The sequence below is a fragment of the Pelodiscus sinensis genome, chromosome 4 (genome assembly GCF_049634645.1).
Source record: "Pelodiscus sinensis isolate JC-2024 chromosome 4, ASM4963464v1, whole genome shotgun sequence".
Classification (NCBI taxonomy): Eukaryota; Metazoa; Chordata; order Testudines; family Trionychidae; genus Pelodiscus; species Pelodiscus sinensis.
In genome coordinates this window covers 111,799,270-111,818,489 of record NC_134714.1, presented here as the reverse complement: position 1 = coordinate 111,818,489, position 19,220 = coordinate 111,799,270, and the positions used below count along the sequence as shown (strand labels likewise).

Below are 19,220 nucleotides of genomic sequence, written 5' to 3'. Positions count from 1 at the left end.
CTTTGGGGGTGCCCCGCGCAAACACTAGGCAGGGGACAAGTCCTTTTTAAAAACGCGGCCCAAGAGCACCCTCTCCCTCCATCCCTGCCCTAAACACATGGGAAACCTAGGAGCAATGGGCCCCCAAGAGATAGGCGGAATCTGGAAGCCTCTCTGGGAGAGGAAACCATTGTCCAAAATTAGACAAAAAGCAACAAATGGTCTGGTAGCACTTTATAGACCAGTGGTCCCCAACCTTTGGAGGTTGCTGGGCGCCAGGGGGCGGGCCCCCCCATATCAGTGTGCCCGGGGGCGGGGCCACCTCCAAGAGCCGCACGCCCGGGGCCAGCGCCCCCCCCCAAGTGTCACGCACCCGGGGCCGGTGCCCCCCCCCTCCAAGCGCTGCACGCCCGGGGCCGGAGCTCCCCCCCAAGTGCTGCGCGCCCGGGGCCGGTGCCTCCTCCAAGCGCCGCGCGCCCAGAGCGCGGGCGGCCAATTCGCGGCGCTCCTGGGGTCGGCTCCGGCACCATGCATGCGCCACGTGCCCGGGGCCAGGCCAGCCCCGAGCACTTGGCAGGCAAACACGAATGCCCCCGCAGGCGCCATGGCGCCAGCGGGTACCGTGTTGGGGACCACTGTTATAGACTAACAAAACTAAATACCATCTACGTGGTTTGTTAGTCTATAAAGTGCTTCCAGACCATCTTTTGATTTTTCCTGTACAGACTACCTGGGCTACCCCCTGAAGCTTCAAAAAAGACAGTCAGGAGTCAAAAAATGTGTGTGGGGGGGGGGAGGGGAAGGGTAGCATGGAAAAAATAAAAATAATGCACCAATTGCATAAGGCAAGTTAATTGGCAAATAGATGTGTAGTTACCATTGATTTAATAGGAAAAACTTTAAAAACAACAAATAGACCAGTAGCACCTTCAAGACTAACAAAACATGTCTTTTTTTGTTTTGTTAGTCTTTAAGGTGCTACTGGTCTATTTGTTGTTTTTTAAGTTTTTTCTGTTACGGACTAACTCAGCTACCCCCTGAAGATTTATTTAATACTCAGCCAGTTACACTCATCAGCAAAAAACAAAATCTCAGCACACCTTTCCATTACTTTTGAATATTAACAGGCCATAGATTCACCTGGTTTGAGGAACAACTGTAAATCAGACATTTCACCACTGTTGCATAAGATCACCAGCAATAACATGTATGTTTTGGGTAGCATGAGAAAACTCATTCTGAAGAATGGCAGTTTCTCTCTGTTGGATGGAGATATCTGATACCTTGTTTGGGCTGCAGCTTAATCACAGATAACTCACCCAAGTAACTACAAAATTAATCAGGATTTTAAAAATTAATCACAATAATACCAATTGAAATGTAAATTAAATATTTTGATGTTTTTCTATATTTTCAAATATATTGGCTTTTATTATAACAAAATAAAAGTGTACAGTGCTCACTTTATATTATTTTTATTACATGTTTTTGCACTGTAAAAATGGTAAAAGAAATTGTATTTTTCAATTCACCTCATATAAGTATTGTGCAACTTACAAACACAGATTTTTTTCTTTTGTAACTGCACTCAAAAATAAAACAATGTAAAACTTTCTTGTTCAGACAATAACAAAAGATAGCCATGCTTTTTTACATTTACAGGAGATAATGCTAGTGTCTTCTTATTTACAATGGCACGTAAAAGTGAGAAGAGGCAGAGCTCGACAAGTTATAGAAAACCCTACTCACCAGAAAAAAAAAGGACTCGGCACCCCCACCACGTGACCCCCACCGCGCAGATGCGCGCCACCCAGAGAATGGGACAACCAGGATGGCATGTTTACTTCTGTGACAGGGCGGGGCACTTACTTATTTATAACTATTTTGTCAAAAGAACATCTGAAAACTAAAATATTTTATCAAAACACCAAAATATTTAGATTTTGAAATGCCATCATGGTGGCTCCTAGGAGTTGTTGTTCAGGTTGCCTTATTTTCCTATTTTTCCTCTGGCTCACGTTCCCAGCCATACTTCAAGTCTCATTATATGCTGCTGCCATGAGACTACCAAGTACACTGCTTCCCCTCACCAATGGAGTTCAACGCGTGAGCCTTCCCTCTAGAGGAGCATGAGGCACCTGACCTGCAGCTCCCATAATGTACTCTAGAAGCATTTAAAAATGGAAATATCTGACAAATTCCAAAATATTTCACTTCTGAATTTTGGCCAAATACTTCAATTTTATGACAAAAAGTTAGGGTTTTGGTATTTTTTGTCAGCATTTTCTTGTAAAGGGATGGGGAAGGAGAGAGAGATTCCCTGGTCCCAGCTAAGGTGTGAACTTGAGATTTCCACTGCCATCTTCCACTAGTGTATGAAATTTCCTTCCCAACTTTCAACTCTGTGTCTGGGTTTTGCGCAGATGTTCAGGTCACTTCTTATTTGATCTGAACCATTCTCCTATCCCTTATTGTTATGAGGAGTGACATCCATAGCATTTGTTTGCTGCCTCATAATAAATATCATTCTGGTTAGCAGTTTAAAGCAGAGTTTCTCAAAGTGGTCCGCAAAACCTGTTCACTGGCCACTCCAGTGTGTTTAAAGTGGTTTTGGGGACCACTTTGAGAAACTCTGGTTTAAAGAAACTGAATAGTTGTTCATTGAACTCTAGAAAGTCAGGGATAGAATTTCTGTTTGTTGTCTACCATCTTCACTGAATGCAGATCATCCGAGTTTTTAAATGCTACGTTTCTTCTAGGGGTCCATCTTCAGTATCGGCCTCTCACCTGACTTTGCATTCTTTACCCTGTTCTTCAGCTTTTGAAAGTCATGGAGGAGATTAAATACACCTTCACAATCAGCATTTTCTATTCCTTCGCCAATGGAATTGGTGAATTTTAACTTTTCCCTTAAATCAGGAAACATGTCATCTGCGGTCCTTCCATATATAAAACAGTGAAGTTTCAAATCCTCACAAGCCTTTGGGTAACTTGTAATGCCCTCTGTTTTTACAAACCTGACAAGCCCTTTCCTCTGCAAGCCCTTTGTCTCTTGACTAGAGGGGCTAGGGCCTGAAAAGATATAGTTGTCATGAAACAGGATTACAAATAACTATATAATGATAAGGTCTCAGAAGGACCTTCATTAATCATCTACATTTGCTGTATGTTATGTTTTGATGCTCAAGGTGTAATTTTACATATTCATTTTTTCTCTTCATATATGACTGCTGTCTTTTAAACTTACACAAATAAACAGGGGGGTTAGAGCCCCAAATTTCCCATCTCATGGATGTGCTGTAGTTTGAATCCATCCATGAGGAAAGCCTTGTCTGGTCATCCCCCTTCTCTGGTCCTGTGGGCATCTCCATCTGCCCTGCCAGGGAGCCCCAAATCCCTCCCTGCTACCCTCAAATGGTTTCTCAAGCATGAAGAGGCCCTACACAAAGTATTACTGATCAACATTAATTTTTGTGTCAGTTCTTAATACATAGATTTGATAGCATAGTAAGGCACAGCTTCTCCAGCTATGCCCCTTCCAAGCAAAAGAATCCTTGACCCCACAGGAAGACTTTCATGGGCATGGAGGAGGGGATGACTGCCTTCTCTCAATTCTCCCAGTAGGCTTTCCATCCCTGAATCCGTAGAAGAAAAGGGCTATTGCTATGAGATGGGGCTCTGCAGTTTATCTCTGTTCTAGGTATGACTCACTTGTTTATGGTTTTTTGTAGTACTCATTTACAGTCAGAGTAGGTATTTGTTTATGGCTAGTTGAGAAATGTCTAAAGGGGAAAGCAAATATCATGTTACCTATAATATTAAGCATACATTTGTACTGTAATTAACATATCAATTGGAAAGCACACTATGTAAATTATATGCATTACAAAACTTGTATCACTCCATGGCATCCTTATCAATATGTTCTCATCCCTGTTAGTCAATACAGCTCTGATTTCATATTCACTCACAGGGCACATCTGTTTTGCAGCAAATAACTTCCTGTTTCATTTATCCCCTTAAACCTTTTAAACAAGCCATTTTTAATAGGATTATTTTGAGAGGTCCTCTTTTCATTTTAGTGATTTAAAAATATAAACTTGACAAGCCCTTTCCTCTGCAAAGTTTTGGGATCTGTATTATAAGTTCGGGAAGGTAGCTAACTGGTGCATAGCACAGAGAGCAGAAGGTGCACTAGATTTTTGGAACTGAACTTCCCAAGGTAGTAAATACTACATTCATATTTATATATTGATTCAGATAGGTGTAGGGCCAGATTCTGACACCCTTCTCTCATGTTAAGTAGTGCCTTATCCCACAAGTAGCAATGGGAATACTCAGAGCAAGGTACTACTCATTAGGAGAAAGGATGGTAGAGTCTGATTTTTAAGAATTAACCAGTTTAGCTCACCTCTGAGTTTCAAAACAAAGGCTTTCTCTCTACAGGAGTGAGTTGTTGGATGAGTGACCTCATATTTGATCATTCTCTCTAACTGCATTTGAAGTAAATTGTCTTTTACTTGTAGAAATGTGAATTGTTTGTGACTTGGTTTTTATCAGATGACTTTACCCACAGTCAGATCAGGCAGATTTTCTATCATTAGGTGCAAAGTTCAATATGGAAACTTGAGACAGCATCATTAATGTTGGGCAGTGCAGGTGTCACTGTTTGCTCAGAAATGGCAAGAGGCTTGGCTAAGTGGGAGAGAAAGGGTTTCTGTAAAAGGACAGTGAAGTAGAAATTTCTGGAAATTAAACAGGGTGATTATCAAGCAGACTAACAAGCAATAGTCTGCACCTGCTTCCTATATGTCATGAGCCACTAGGCTTGATCCTGCCCAGGGCAAGTGCAGAGTACTGCACGGATTAAACAGCGTACAGGGGGCTCTGATTCTGCACTGTCACCAAAAAACTCTTGTGTGTAAGCAGGGGTAAAGCAGGGAGGGATGTTTGTGACTAAAAGAACGTGAGGACTATGATTAAACCCTTTACTCCTCATACACTTCCATTCTCAGCCTGTCCCAAAATCTATTCTAGCTTGACAGAAACGGCACCTGCTGTCTTCCAGGAGCAGAAAAGAATCTCCTCCTCCCCTCCCGAAAAGATATCCTGTTGGGATATAGCTAATAATAAAAATGATTATTTAATTTAAATATATATATATATATATATATATATATATATATATATATATATATATATACATACTGGACTTGCCTAGTGCTTTACGTGAACAGATATTAAAGCTCTTTGCCAGGGACGGTTAACATGATTATACTCCTATTATGGATGAGGATGGAGGAGACCTGGAAGAAAGCATTTTAACTTTTAATGTGTTCTAAGGGGTGGAAATGCCAACCCTTCCCTCGCTAGGAGTTCAAATTTCTAGAAAAAGGCAAACTCTCTGGGTTAAATGTAGCCTAGGGTTAACATACACACAGAGCAGAAAATCCACTCATGGAAAAGAGGCAGAAGGCTGAGGTAGCAATAGAGGTTTCTGCTATCCCAAAGGGAGCCAATGTTCCCAAGGAAGGCAGCAAGGTGGAGGCATAACTTGATCTCTGATTCAAGACTTCTCCATAGCAGTGTACACCTCTGGGAGCCAAATAGATAAAATCTCAATTTGCCTGTGCCAGAAAATATAAAATAGGAACATTAATAGCAGCAACAATTTCAGGCCACACCAAAGATGACTTGACTCTGCTCATCATATATATAGTAGCTCAGTGTCTGAGAGTCTGTAACGCTGAAATGCAGGCTGTTCCCTCTGGGTGGCCTGTGCTGCATGGGGAGTGCGGGGCCCAAACGGCCGCTTGCACCGCTTTCTCCCCCATGGTGACCTGGCTGAGCGGCACAGAAGTCAGCAGAGAACAACGGCGGGAGGAGAAGGGGGGCGTGGCGGTGATGTACAGCATGACAGAGGCTCCAGGCCCTGCCCCCTGGCCGTGAACGTCACTGCCCCGCCCCGCCCCCCTTCGCCTCCTGCCGTGGCGCTCGGCTGACTTCTGCGCCGCTCAGCCAGGCCGCCGCGTAGAAGCAAGTGGCGCAAGCAACCGTTTGGGCTCCACACCCCTCATGTAGCACAGGGAGTGCGGTGCCCAAATGGCCATTTGGGCTCCATGGTCCCCTGTGTGAGAGGCAGGAGGGGGAGGAGAAGAGAAAGAGAGAGAGACAGAGAGAGGCAGGAGGTAGAGGAGAGCTGAGGGACAGGGGAAGGGGGAGGCAGTATGAGGAGAAGAGAGAGAGATGGAGCGAGGGACCGGAGGCTCAGGAGAGTAGACAGACGTGGAGGAGAGACCTGAAAATCCCATCTTATGATGGGCTATTTGGCTAGCTATAACAGAGTACCTGACGTCTTTGTACTTAATCCTAAAATCAAGTGTCGGTAAAATTGTTACACATACCTGGGAATTTTTATTTCCTCACCCTTTTTTTTAACTGGGTTTTATCAGAGTCCTATGCTTCACTATGAAACCCATATGTCTTCCATAATCCAGAGCAGGGAGGTGTTAATCGAATATCAGACACAGAAAAATCCATTTGCATTAGGGATGTAAAAATCTGTTTAATTGGCTAAATGTTTAAACTTACTGTAATGCTATGGCTCATGGGTTTTAACTAAAGCCTTAGTGAATTCTTCAAAGCCTCTCATTCAGCACACCTGACACTGTTCTGGATCATAACCTGTCACTGGCAAGATAATGTGACAGCTCCCCTCCTCTCAGGGATATGGGGCTCACATACAAGAATGATATAGAACAATCATTTTGTAAACAGTGTTCACCCATAGGTGACACAAGACCAAACACTCATAATTTTCCTGTGATAGTTCATTTGTGAGGCCTGGCCTACCCTAGCCTCCAAGGGAACCTGAGTAACACTTTGAAAAGACAAGCCTGGGAGACTAAGTTCATTGCTCTGCTAGATGCTAAACATCTTGGACTGAACGGAGACATTGAATTCATGACTTACTATGACAATCTGTAACTGATTAACCTCCTCTTTTTGTCCTATGACTGCAAAGGTGTTCAGGGGCCCCTCTACCTTGAATGGCCCCTTACAACACATGCTAAGTGCTTACTCTAAATAGTCAGTTCCCCCTTGTTTCTTGGCTGGGAATACTTTCCCCAGCCCTAAAGGAGAGCTTTAGAGTAGCTGGAAAGCTTGTCTCTCAGCAACTGAGTGGGTCTAATACTGGGGTTCTCAAATTTCATTGCACCATGACCCGCTTCTGACAACAAAAATAACCAAATCCTGAGCCCACCCAAGCCCCATTACCCCAGTTGGGGGAGAGAGGGGGAGGGGAGGAGTCCAAACCCCCATCAGTGCTCTGGGCTGAGGGACCAAAGTTGAATCTCAAGGGCTTTATTTCCTGGCAAGGGGCCTGCAACCTAAGCCCTGCCATCAGGACTGAAACCCTTGGGCTTTGGCCCTGTGGCTTGGTCTTACGCCCGAGCAAATCTAAGCCAGCCCTGGCTACCCCATTCAAAGGGAATCATGACCCATTTGGGTGGCCCAACCCACCATTTGAGAACTGCTGGTCTAATAAGTTGTTTCACCTGCCTTGTCTCTCAAAGGTAATGTAAGCTCTCACCTAGCAGGACCGCTCCTACATGTGACATTATTTCCTAAGGTTGTATCTTGTTTTTCCCCCCCTTAATCTTCTCTTGGCACTAAGTACAGTAGCGCTTTCTGATTTACTCTTTTAAGTGACGATTGGATATTCAGAGATTGTGTACAACTAACTTGCAGGGGTTGCTGTCATTGTGTTAGATCATATTTGTACTTGTCAGGTACTTTGTTCACCTGTATTTCATCCTAGAAAATATCCAACCAGGATAACTTTTACTTTGGCCTCCCAGCCATCCTGTTGCTTGTTCTGGCTGCCTTGGCTTTCTGCCCTTCTGCAGTGCTTCTCCTGTTAGCAAGGCGGACTTTCCTAGAACTGGGTTCTTTGATGTTTTGTGTAATGAGTCCTCTCCCTTGATTAATAAATTACAAACACAAGCCAAAGATATTGTTACTGCCAGGTTCAGACACCATCCTACACCTTTCTGTGCCTAGTCACTCCAATTCTAATTGGAAGCAAGGCCATTTTTACCAATACAGTGCACAGCCACATGGGATGCTACGAAGTTTTGGGCACTAACGCCTCTAGTTCCATGGTGCCCTAGATAGCTGTGTGCTGCATAAGGGACTGAGCTGGTTCTAGTGGTCAGCCACATCTCCTGGTCACCTGCACCCATCTCTGTGGGTTGGGTAGGGCCTCGGACACCCCACACTTTCTCTACATGTCATAATCCTAGCTGGGGGATGTGGTGCCAGCAGCAGAGGTTGGGCCCAGCGCTACACTTGCTGGCAGGGGGAGGCAGAGCAACCTGGCCACCACCTGCCCTGCTCTGCCGCCTTCCATCCGCATCACTCCACTTCCCACCACCAGTGAGTGCAGAGGGTGTTTCCATGCCTTCCTCTGAGCGCCCTGCTCCAGGCAATGTGCCTGCATAGGGCTCCAACATTCCTAGGAAGAGCCCTGAGTGGAAACCCCAGAGTGGGTGGCCACAGGGCCACATAAAGAGCTTACAGAAAGTTTTGATCTTAGTAAGAGCTAAAATGTTTTCCTTTGCCTCTTCTTGTGATTGCAAATGCAATACCCAGCAAAACCAGCACCCAGGTGTTGCAGGCTCTTGTACAAAGGAACAACCATGCTAGGTTAGACCAAAGGTCCATCTAGCCCAGTATTCTGTCTTCTGACAGTGACCAGATTAATCCTTTAGTTCCTGCCTCATGCCTGGGGCCCTTTTGGTTAGCCCACAAAGAAGATCCATGAAGAAGCATGACACATGACCATCAAGCACATAGCAATGCCAAAGTCACAAGCCTGGAGGAGAAAGAGCCTCACTCAGTTTCCCTCCCTGCCCCATGTGCCCTTTGCCAAGGAAAAGCCAAAGTTGGGGCCCAATCCTTTACCCACCACCTACCTTATGGGACCCTCCCTTACTGGGCTGGAGCCCGCTGCTGAGACACAGGAGCAGGCAGCAGCTCCCCCTGGGGGAGCCCACTCCTGACGCTGTGCTCTGAGGCAGGGCTGGTGGCTCTGCTGGCTTGCGTCGGGGACATGATGGGGCTAAGTGGTTTCCCCTTCATCTTCACTTGTCCCAGTAAGGCAGCACCCCAGGCAGGGGACAGAAGCCAGCTAGAGTTGCCAACTTTCTCACTAGGACGGCATTAACGTCAATGATCCAGTCGGGAACAGTTGGCAACCCTAGAGCCAGCAGCTGGCTGTTATGACAATACCGGGCAGTGACAGGGCTGCAGGCACGGAGCAACCGCCCACAGTTCAGGCCCCTAAGGCAAGGCCTGTGAAAGGTACCAGCCTGGCCCGAGCGCTCTGTGTCTGTGTAGGTATTAATCCCCACTCTTCACCTAGGGAATTGAACCATAAAGACCAGCATGCTCATCTCTGTTCAGAAACGTAGGTGTTGTCATTCAGTGGCTGGTCTGACACAGCAGTAGTTCAGCACATATGCACCAGAGGGTGTCCAAAATAGATTTTTCAGCCTTAACTGTAACTTTTCTAGCAGTTGTGGCTTTACATCAGATTCTCAGCTGTTAGGTCCTTTCTGTTGACTAACTTGCCTCCTTCATCAAGAGAGGCAAATAACGTGCAAGTTATTTCCTTTGACTCCCTTTGTCATCCACTCCACTTTCACAGGCACAATTTCGTAGAAAGGAAACACTAGATATCTTGCTTTCAGTTGTTTCAATTTAATCCAATTAAAATCTAATCTATACAAAGTGTGAGGGGGGCAACCATTTTTTTCTACAAATATTGCACTGGAGGATATGAATTTTTACAACAACCACCAACCTATCCTTTTTCTTTTTCCCCCACACCTCTGTCCCCCAAAATAAAGTAAAATAAAAATATGAAACTCGATGTTTACATCCTTTAGAGTATTGGAATTTGTGCCAAAACCAAGTTGCATTACATTTTCTTTTAATGGCTTTTAAGACATAATAAAACCTAATACGCCTTAAAGTAGTGGTATCTATGACATTTCAATCCCTGGTACATCTTTGAAAAGCTAGAATGAGACACCTTATCGCTTTCTATTTTCTCATTTAGCTCCATTCTTCATTCATACCTATGATCTTGAAATGCTTCTCAGAAATCAGTACCATGGTGATAACATTTTCAGTTGAGATATATGCTTGAAGTAGGTAATACTTTTTAGTCAGCCCCATGCATGAGAGAGCATCCCCAATAAAAATTCAATTCAAGAAACAGCAGAAATTAAAGTAGCAAGCTCCAAGTCAATCAAACATTGTGTTTATGGGCATTGTTTCAGGCTCCCAGCACAACCTCTTTCTAAGCAAAGGATTCCTGGCAGAGTGAGAACTTGGAGCAAAGTATCATTTTATCTTGTTTTTACAAAAAATACTTTAGCGAATTTAGTATGGGAAAACAGCGCCAGACTGACTGCTCTTTAACCCAAGAAAAGGTGCTATATGGGCAGCAGTAGGACAAGCTTTTTCATGTATACCTTACTAATATGCCAAACTCTGACCTGAAGGGTAACTTTTTGAGAGCAAATTCAGTCTCTATGTCCATTCACTCCTTGATCTCTTTGCAAACAGCAAAAAAGGGGCTCATTAAGGTAAATTTTTGTGCAATGTAAACCATTGTCCATTAGCAAGTTAATTAACATCATGAACATTTTAGATCAAGCAGTTTTCAGTAGGTGAGCTTTGACTAGAGCTGGATTTGATTCAACAATTGAGAGAGGGGAAAATGGCCTGTTTCCTGTAAACTTTTATATCTTTTTTTTTTAAAGTCTATTTATGTAAAGAAGGTAAATAGCTAACACTGTATAACAAGAAAACTGATGACGACAGCAGACCCACAGGAGTTGATGGGACCATGTGCACTGCTTTACTGGCAGGTGGGAGCTCACCCTGCTGGCTGGCATAGAGTGATGCAGCTGCAAGATAAAACCATTGAGAGATTTTTGCATGCAGAAAAATGGTGACCCCACAACAAAGCGACAAACAAAAATTTGGGCTCTCCCTGCATCATTGCGTCAAGGGAGTCACAACTGCAGTGGCAGACACAAAGGTACGGAAGCATCTACGTTTAGCACTTAGATACCACTGTGTTTATTTATACCTAGATGATTGAGGGTTGGAAAAAAAAAATTGCTGCACACCTACATAACACCCATCTTTCCAAGACACAAAAATAAGACATTATTATAATCAGATCATCGGATATCCGATCATAACTACATAGATACTGCCCTTCAAATAGGGTTTGACCAGTGGTGTAATATTGGCCATTTACCCTAAACACGAGAAAAATCTAGTTTGAGTGAAGCAGTGATTAAGCTTAGAGCAAGCTGTGGTGGAGTGGGGGTGCTGTCTGCTCTGTGACCCGGGGTCCACCTGCGCTGTGATGTGAGATTCTCACTGACTCTCCCAAATGTGTATTAACCTAGACACCCAGGCTCAGCCTCCCAGGGAGGGAGACAAAGGGAGGAAGGCGGAGACCAACACCTGGCTGGGGGGCAGGGCTGGAAGAGAGTTTTAGTTTCTGTCTGGAATTATGGAGAAAGCAGCCTAAACTAGGGGGCTGAGATTTAGGAGCCCAGTCTCCCCCATCTCAAGGGGGGTTGAGGCATCTTAGGCCTGGCCCTGTAACTGGATTACATCTATGATGTGCTGTATCCTGGAGAAGGAATAAACTCCCTCTATTCTACTGGCTGGTGGAGTCTGTTTGTGCCACTACAGGGGTGCAGGAGTCGGAGGAACCCCGACGCGCCATCACATATGCGTCTCCAGGGTGCAGGTATGAACTGTGGCAAATCTCATTTTAATGCTCATGTAAAAAGAGGTCTGTATTTCATTGTACCCAATATACTGATTTGGTGAGGACTGTAAACAACTATGATGGCAAAGACTTAACAAAGAGGACCTATTATTACTTGTATTACAGTTGTGCCGAGGGCCCTCAGACAAGGATTACAGTGCCTTCATTTTGGGTGTTATGCGAACTTACGACTGGATCTCTCGTCTAGAATAAAATCCATGTGGAGGAGGGAATAAACCTTTTCAAGTTTCTCCTTGTCAATCCTTTTTGAACAGTTTGGTTGAACTACACCTTCGAAGAATCAGCTTACCCACCCAATGCCAGGATCGTCCATTGAAGAAGGTCCTGTGCTAAATCTAGGGTCCCAGTGCCCTTTCCTTGTGTCCTGCCCTGCTACTGTGACTCTATTGGATCTGGTTACAACTGCCCAGGCCTCTTTTATGGGTGGATTCCTAGCAAGAGGTTGGAACTGCAGAAATGTAATTCAGTTCCTGATTTTATTATTATTATTATTATTATTGGTCCAAACTGCCGTAAAAGTAACAAAGAAAGACCAAAGACCTTAATGGATTGATTTGATGAAAGGTTTAAAATGATCTATATCTTGAGCAAACTATGCAGAGATGAGGAGAGGGGAGAAAGCTACCACTGCTAGAACAGTGTCACTGACCAGGAGAAAAGGATATGTGGCCTAAAAACAACTAAGGTGAAATGGAGGGGGGAAAAATCAAAACTGATCATTAGGAAAATTATCCTGACAAGCAAGTTCTATTAGGCCATGTGGAATTGTTTCCCATGGAAAGACATAAGTTATTTAAAACTAAATTGGAGAGGAGGAATATGGTCCATCCTGCAGGAAGAAATCTGCATTAGCAGAGGGGTAGAGGATATCTAATCTCTAATGCTACTAAACAAATGTCTGAAAGTTCTTCTGTGGAAAAACTGCTTCAACTGCTTTGCGCATCTTTCCTTCTCTAGTTAGTATGGCACATGCTAGCATGGATCTCTCTAGAACAGAGACTGACTTTGTTTTATTTAAAAGCTGACCCTTTCCACATCGTCACATTGTTGGCAGGTAGCTATAGAACGGGAAGGAAATCTGAATGACCCTGATTAGAGGAAGGGATGTGCTGATGTCTAAAATCAGCGCTAGCTTTCTACAAGGAGAAAATAACATTGATGTTAAAGAGACTGAGTGTGGGCTTTATGATGCTTCCTTTAGGTCTGAAATACACATTGGATCTTTTTCCACATCTTAGCAAAATTCACAGGTAAAACAAATAATTTCTTGTAAAAGCTTGGATTAGTACCAAACAGGCTTCAAGCTAATACCAAAAATATACAGTCATGACATGTGCCTGTTCAGGAAATTTCATAAAATGATACTGGTTATTGTAAAACCAATGAGCACTAACTTTGTGAAACCACTGAGACTCTTAGCAGTCAATGTCATGTCTGGAAAAAGTTTTGAAACATACTGTGGGTTTTGAAAGGAAGATTTTACCACAAGAGGTAGGATAATTTGCTCACACACACAAAAAGACAGAGTCCTTTTCTACTTCTCACAATATTTTTTTTCCATCAACCAAAAAACCCCCCCATTTTAATAGCTTGCAAAATGCTTAGAGCCTCTAGATGATAATGAAAGAAAGAAGGATGAGAATAAGGACTTAATAGCCAGTCTGCAGGATGAGCACCCAGCTACTACACTGTTCATCTTAACAATGAGGAAGGTTCAAATCAATGCCCCTTAAGTACAGTATTCTGTCTGAAGGCTTATAGTGAAGTTCATAGGTATCTGTAAACATGAGATGCATTCACTGTTCCAGAAGTCTTTGCTGCAGATTTCTAAAAGTACAGATTTCCTGAATGTTAATCAAAGCAGCTTTTGTTTTTATTTGGTCTCAAAGGAGAAGAGGGTTAGCATTATTGGAAACTGTAGACCTCATTTCATGGAACTAAATTCTGCTGTTGGAAAGTGTTTTGGTATGAGATAGGATTTAGCTGGATCTCTAGTCCAGTTCCTTACTTCTTCAGAAAGCAAGTTTCTGATTAATGCCTAATAACGATTGGTAATAAGGACTTCTATGCTCCAGGTACTGAGCTGTTGGAAATTTGCTCAAAGAAAATGGAGAGATGCTGCCTTTTTGTTACTACTTCCATTCCTCCCATGCATCCTTCCTGCTCGCTTTTTAGCCTGTAGAATCTCCTTATCATCTTTTGTACTGATGTATTGAAGATTAAATTCATCTCATTTAAACATCAGTTGAATTTGAATTGTAAAGCTGTAACATTCCCAATGACTTAACTAGCAAGTGAAGAAAGTGGGCAGTTCATATTTCACTCTGATTCTAAGTCCCCCATCCCACCCCCCAAAATAATAAAGGTGGTATAAAGTTGAGGCACAAGTGGTTAAGGGTGAATTTGAACGTGATCACTTCCAGCGGCTGCTTCTTGAACTGGTATGTGTCCTGGCGGTAAAGGCTGATCACCTGCAAGATGGTTTTGTGCATTTCCAACTGGGTGTTCTCCAGCTGTAAAACAAAAATAAGGAACTGTGTCAATTTCTTAAATAAACTGATCCCAAACTAGCAAAACCTCTAAAAGAAAATAAGATTCCAGTGTAGGTATTCCTGCAATGTGTTTACTGTAAATAAACTATTTAGATATTGATGTGTGATTATTAGGTTTCATAACAGTACAAGTTGAACCTCTCTGGTCTGGGACTCTCTGGTCCAGGAACATCCACGGTTCAGCAGGATCATGGATGTTGTTGGATCAGAGAACCCCTGGACCAGAGACCCCCAGTGTCAGGAAGTGGAGCCAATCTGGCAGCCCATAGCAGGGAAGCCCAGATGGTGGGCCAGGAGCCAGGAGCCAGGAAAAGAGCCTGGGGAGAACCCAAGGCTTGAACTTCCCTGGTCCAGCAAACTCCCTTGTTCAAGACCACTCAGGTCCTGAGAGGGCTGTATCAGGGAAATCCAACCTGTATTAACAAGTGTGTTATGGTGCAGCCTAGAAGTTGGTTTATTCTCACTTTTGTTGTTGTTGTTGTTGTTGTCTTTTCCCCTGCTGGCCCAACAATGGGATTGATATGGATTCAGGAGTTAGGTTCATTCATGCCCTCCCCCTCCCACATACCACAAGGATGAATAAATCAGAAGCAGAAAATTTTAAAATGCAAAAGGTAAGGGGAACTTCTACAGCAAACGCAGCCCAATAGAGAGGTTTTTGTTTAAACGATATAGGAAATTTACTATAGAGCTGAGAGATTATATTAGCAAACTCTAAATGTATTAAGCACAGGATTCAGAATCTCCAAAATTGTGTTTTACCTTAATTTAATGTAGGTTAAATCTTCTGTACCTGTACTTAGCAAACCACAGGAATGCCCAGTGCTAGTTACCAAAGGGCACTAATTCTGATCATGGATACCTAACTATATGCACCTTTGTATCTTGCAAAGCTAACGATGATGGATAATTGACAAGGTGGAAGTCACAAATCCGTTCAACTTTCTCTTCACTAGATGGAAATCAGATTTTGTTGAAAAGGTCATTTCTGATGTAGGCATCCACACTGAAATCTTAATGTCTCCAAAGAAATGTCTTGTCACTTGTTTTGACATTTCATAGCATTTGTATGAAATGGAACATGAGCCAGAATAGAAAAATCAGGTTAGAGACTTTGTATAAATATTTTAGTCAGCAGTGCATGATGAAAAAATCTAGAAAAAGCAGTATCAGAATGACAGGGATTATCCTGGACATCTCAGAGGACTGGCGAGATCCCAGTGGACTCATGAAGATCAAACATAACTACCTTCATGAAGAGAAATAAAAGAGGACTTGAGAAATTACAGACCAGGGAGGATATTGGAACAAACTATTAAGCAATCAATTTCTAAGTAACTAGAGGAAAATAGGGTTATAAGGAAAAGCCAACATGGATTTGTCACGAACAAATCATGCTGAACCAATCCCATTTCCTCCTTTCATAGGGTTGCTGGCACAGCGGATGTGGGAGAACTGTAGATGATGTATGTCTTGATTTTAGTAAGGCTTTGACAGATTGTCACATGCTTTTCTCATAAGAAAACTAGGGAAATGCTGTTGTCTGGAAAAAATACTATAAGGGAGGTGCAAAACTGATTGAAAGACTCAGAGTATTATCAGTGAATCACAGTCTAATTGGGAGAATGTACCTAGTGGAGGTCCCACAGAAGTCTGTCTGTCCTGGATATATTCATTTAATTACTAGGAGAGTAAGCTTATAAAATGCAAAATCCCACCCACCCTGGGAGTGACCAGCCAATCAACACAGGGTAAGAGACTTCTGAAGGTAGGGAGAGGGTGGGGGTTCTTGAGTGGACTAACGGATATGAAACCGAGCTGGGAAGGGTTGCAAGTACTTCGGAGGATAGGATTAGAATTCAAAAGGACCTTGACAAATTGGAGAATTGATCTGTAATCAACAAGACGAAATTCAATAAAGACAAATGTAAAATACTTGGGAAGACAAAATCAAATACACACCTATAAAATGGGAAATAATTGGCTATTTGGAAGTACCACTGAAAACCATTTGGGTGTTGCAATAGATCACAAACTAAATGATCCCACAATGTAATAGTTATGAAAAAAAAATCTCATTGTGGGGTGTATGAACATAAGTGTCATGTCATATGTATGGGAGGTAACTGCTGATTTACGCAGCACTGGTGAGGCCTCAGCTGGAATACTACGTATAGTTCTGAGTGCCACAATTTAGGAAAGATGTGGCCAGTTGGGAGTCCAGAGGAAACCCCCCCCCCCCAAACAAAAACAAAAACAAAACAAAACAAAAAACCCAGGTGTAGAAAGCCTGACCTGTAGGGGAAAAAAATTGGGCATGTTTAGTCTGGAGAATAAAAGACTGAGTGGGGGCCTACTAGCAATCTTGAAATACGTTAAGGTTGATGCCAAGAGGATAGTGAACAGCTGTCCTCCACATGCACTGAATAGGTAGGCCAATAATTAATTGGCTTAATATGCAGCATGGAAGATTTAGGTTCCATTTTAGGAAAATCTTTGTAATGGTAATTACTGATAAGCACTGGAATATGTTTCCAAAGGAGGTTGCAGAAAAATCCCCATCTTTGGAGAATCATAACAATCTGGAGTTGCAGTGAAAAAAATGTTAGCTCATTCAGTTCATCTCCCTATCAATACAGGATTAAAGGGGTCACTGTTAAGTTTCTGTCTCGGGAAGGGGATTTAAAACTAAGATATGAAGATGGGGTCTTGTCAGTGTCTTCAATAGTATAAAAATTTCCCTACACGACTTTTTTTCCCCTCTGTGTGGTTATGAAACTTACTATTTCCTTAAGATTTCTTTTAAAATTAAATTGTTGCAGCAAGTGTTTTTTTTTAAAATAGCCACAGTGTCTATTGAATGATCTGCTTGCAAATAAATTAGTGCATGTGTGTAGAGACACAAAATAAACCATAATTGGGACTCGTGTGTTTTGAAGTAACTCCTTGCTGTGGCACTCCATTTTCACAAGGAAGAATACTAAGTGTATATCTACACAAAGATAAATTATCTGTGTCACGGCCATGGTTGGCCCAGCTGCAGCTAGCCTGGCTCAACTGACTTGGGCTCATGGAGCTTGGGATGTGGAGCTAAAAATTGCTGTGGGTGTGAGCTTGCAGGGTCTCAGAGCTAGGGCTCCAGCCCAGGCCCAAACATTTACACAGCATTTTTTTTTCAGCCCCACACCCAGAGTCCTGAAAGCTCAAATCAGCTGTCCTGGGATAGCTGTGGGAGGTATTATTTTTATCTCTGTATAGATGTACCCTAAGGGTACACCTACATTTCAGCCACTATAACCAAACAACAATGCTGTTGCAGCAGTGGGGCTGCAGTGCAATAGTGAACACACTCTCTACATGAACCAAAGAAAATTTTATGCAGGTTGCACTTCCTGGTCCAGCACTCTCGGGACTGGTCACCAGGGAATTTGCCAGACCAGGGGAGGTCAATGCTGGCTGCAGCTGTCCTAGCTGGGAGGCTCCACTCCAGCAGCAGTGCAGGGGGAGGGTAGGTGGGCAGTACTGATGGAGTAGGGATGCGGGTGGGGCTTGGGGGAAGAGCAGAGCCCAGTGGCTGGGGACTGGGAGTGCAGCCCCACAGCTGGTGGTGGAACCCCACAGCCGCCAGGCTGAGATCCTGGTACCTGGTGGCTAGTCATGGGGCTCCATTCCAGGTCCGTGGCCTCAGTGCTCCACAGCCTCCCCGTCTCTTCCTCAATCCCTGCTTCTTCCCTGAGGTTGAATGGGGCAAATCAGCTATATGGAAGTGCTGGGTGGGTGGAGGAGGAGTTGCTAAGCAGAGGGCTCCTGGATTTTCCCTGTGAGTGCTTGAGCCACAGAGCACCTATGGATGCTGGATTTGCTAGATGAGGAAAGTCCAAATTCTAGAGGTTCAACCTGTATTAAACTCATTAATCCACCTCAAACAGGTGGCAGCTTGGCTGACAGAAAAATTCTTTTGTCAACCTAGCTGTATCCACAGGGGAGAGAGAGGTCATCCTCACTAGAAAGTGCAACATAGTTGGGCTCTAATTTTTACATGTAGCCCTGGCCTAAGAGAATTAATCTATGTCCTCACACCAAAAAACCAAAACCAACCCCTTAAACAGGTTTTTGGTAAGTGATCTTATGACATCTTTATAAGGCCTACTAGGTCTTGAACCCAGGAATAGGAAGCTGACAGGCAGCACTCTGTTGCCACTAAGCAGCAATAAGTGGCTTGAATTCCACTGCCCATGACCCACGGTGGATACAGTCTAGGGATGTAGAATCTCATTTAAAGTGTTAACTGGTTAAACTGCATGTTTAACCAGATAACCTGCCCATCATGCCACGAGTGGGAGGGTGCTCCACTTGGGCTGGGCAGCAATTAACCGGTTACCCCAGTAAGCATGTCAGTAAGGCAATAATTATCAGTTGACCGTTTGACCCTTTATCCCTAATACAATCCAGAGGAAGCTCTACATCAAGGAGTCTGACAATCAGCAGCTGCATGGCTCCCCACCCTTTATATAGTCCATGAATTGCCCAGGTAACAGTGTGGATCTCACGTAGTTGGATCTCATTTAGTTTCTGCTCCCTTTCTTTGACCCTAGCTTGATTTACACTTCGCCTCCTGACTTGGACTCTGAAACCTGATTCTGACGCTTGGTATCAATCCTAATGCGGAATTTGATTCTGAACATTGTTGTTCCTCTGACTCCAGCTTGACCCTGTTCTGACCCTTGATCCTGACACTTTTGCCAGCTCTTTCAAATGTCTGATTTGGTAGCAAAAGTCTGCATGGCCTAGTTTATGCAACT

The 19,220-nt window shown here is 43.5% G+C and overlaps 1 protein-coding gene across 8 annotated transcripts in view; it reads right to left on the bottom strand.

Annotated features, from left to right (window-relative positions):
• Positions 1 to 9,728: 9,728 nt before the first annotated feature.
• NUCB2 (nucleobindin 2) overlaps positions 9,729 to 19,220 on the bottom strand; it is a 57,385-nt gene continuing 47,893 nt past the window's right edge. For 7 of the 8 annotated variants that reach the window (XM_075928072.1, XM_075928070.1, XM_075928073.1 and 4 more), the window contains 2 exons: positions 14,338 to 14,379; positions 9,729 to 10,961 (listed from right to left, as the gene is read on the bottom strand). In XM_075928072.1, coding sequence (XP_075784187.1) covers positions 10,816 to 10,961; positions 14,338 to 14,379 — 188 coding nt within the window. In that variant the 3' untranslated portion in view covers positions 9,729 to 10,815. Of the gene's footprint in view, positions 10,962 to 12,190; positions 14,380 to 19,220 lie in introns of those variants that run through there. The other variant, XM_075928075.1, reaches the window with a different exon arrangement.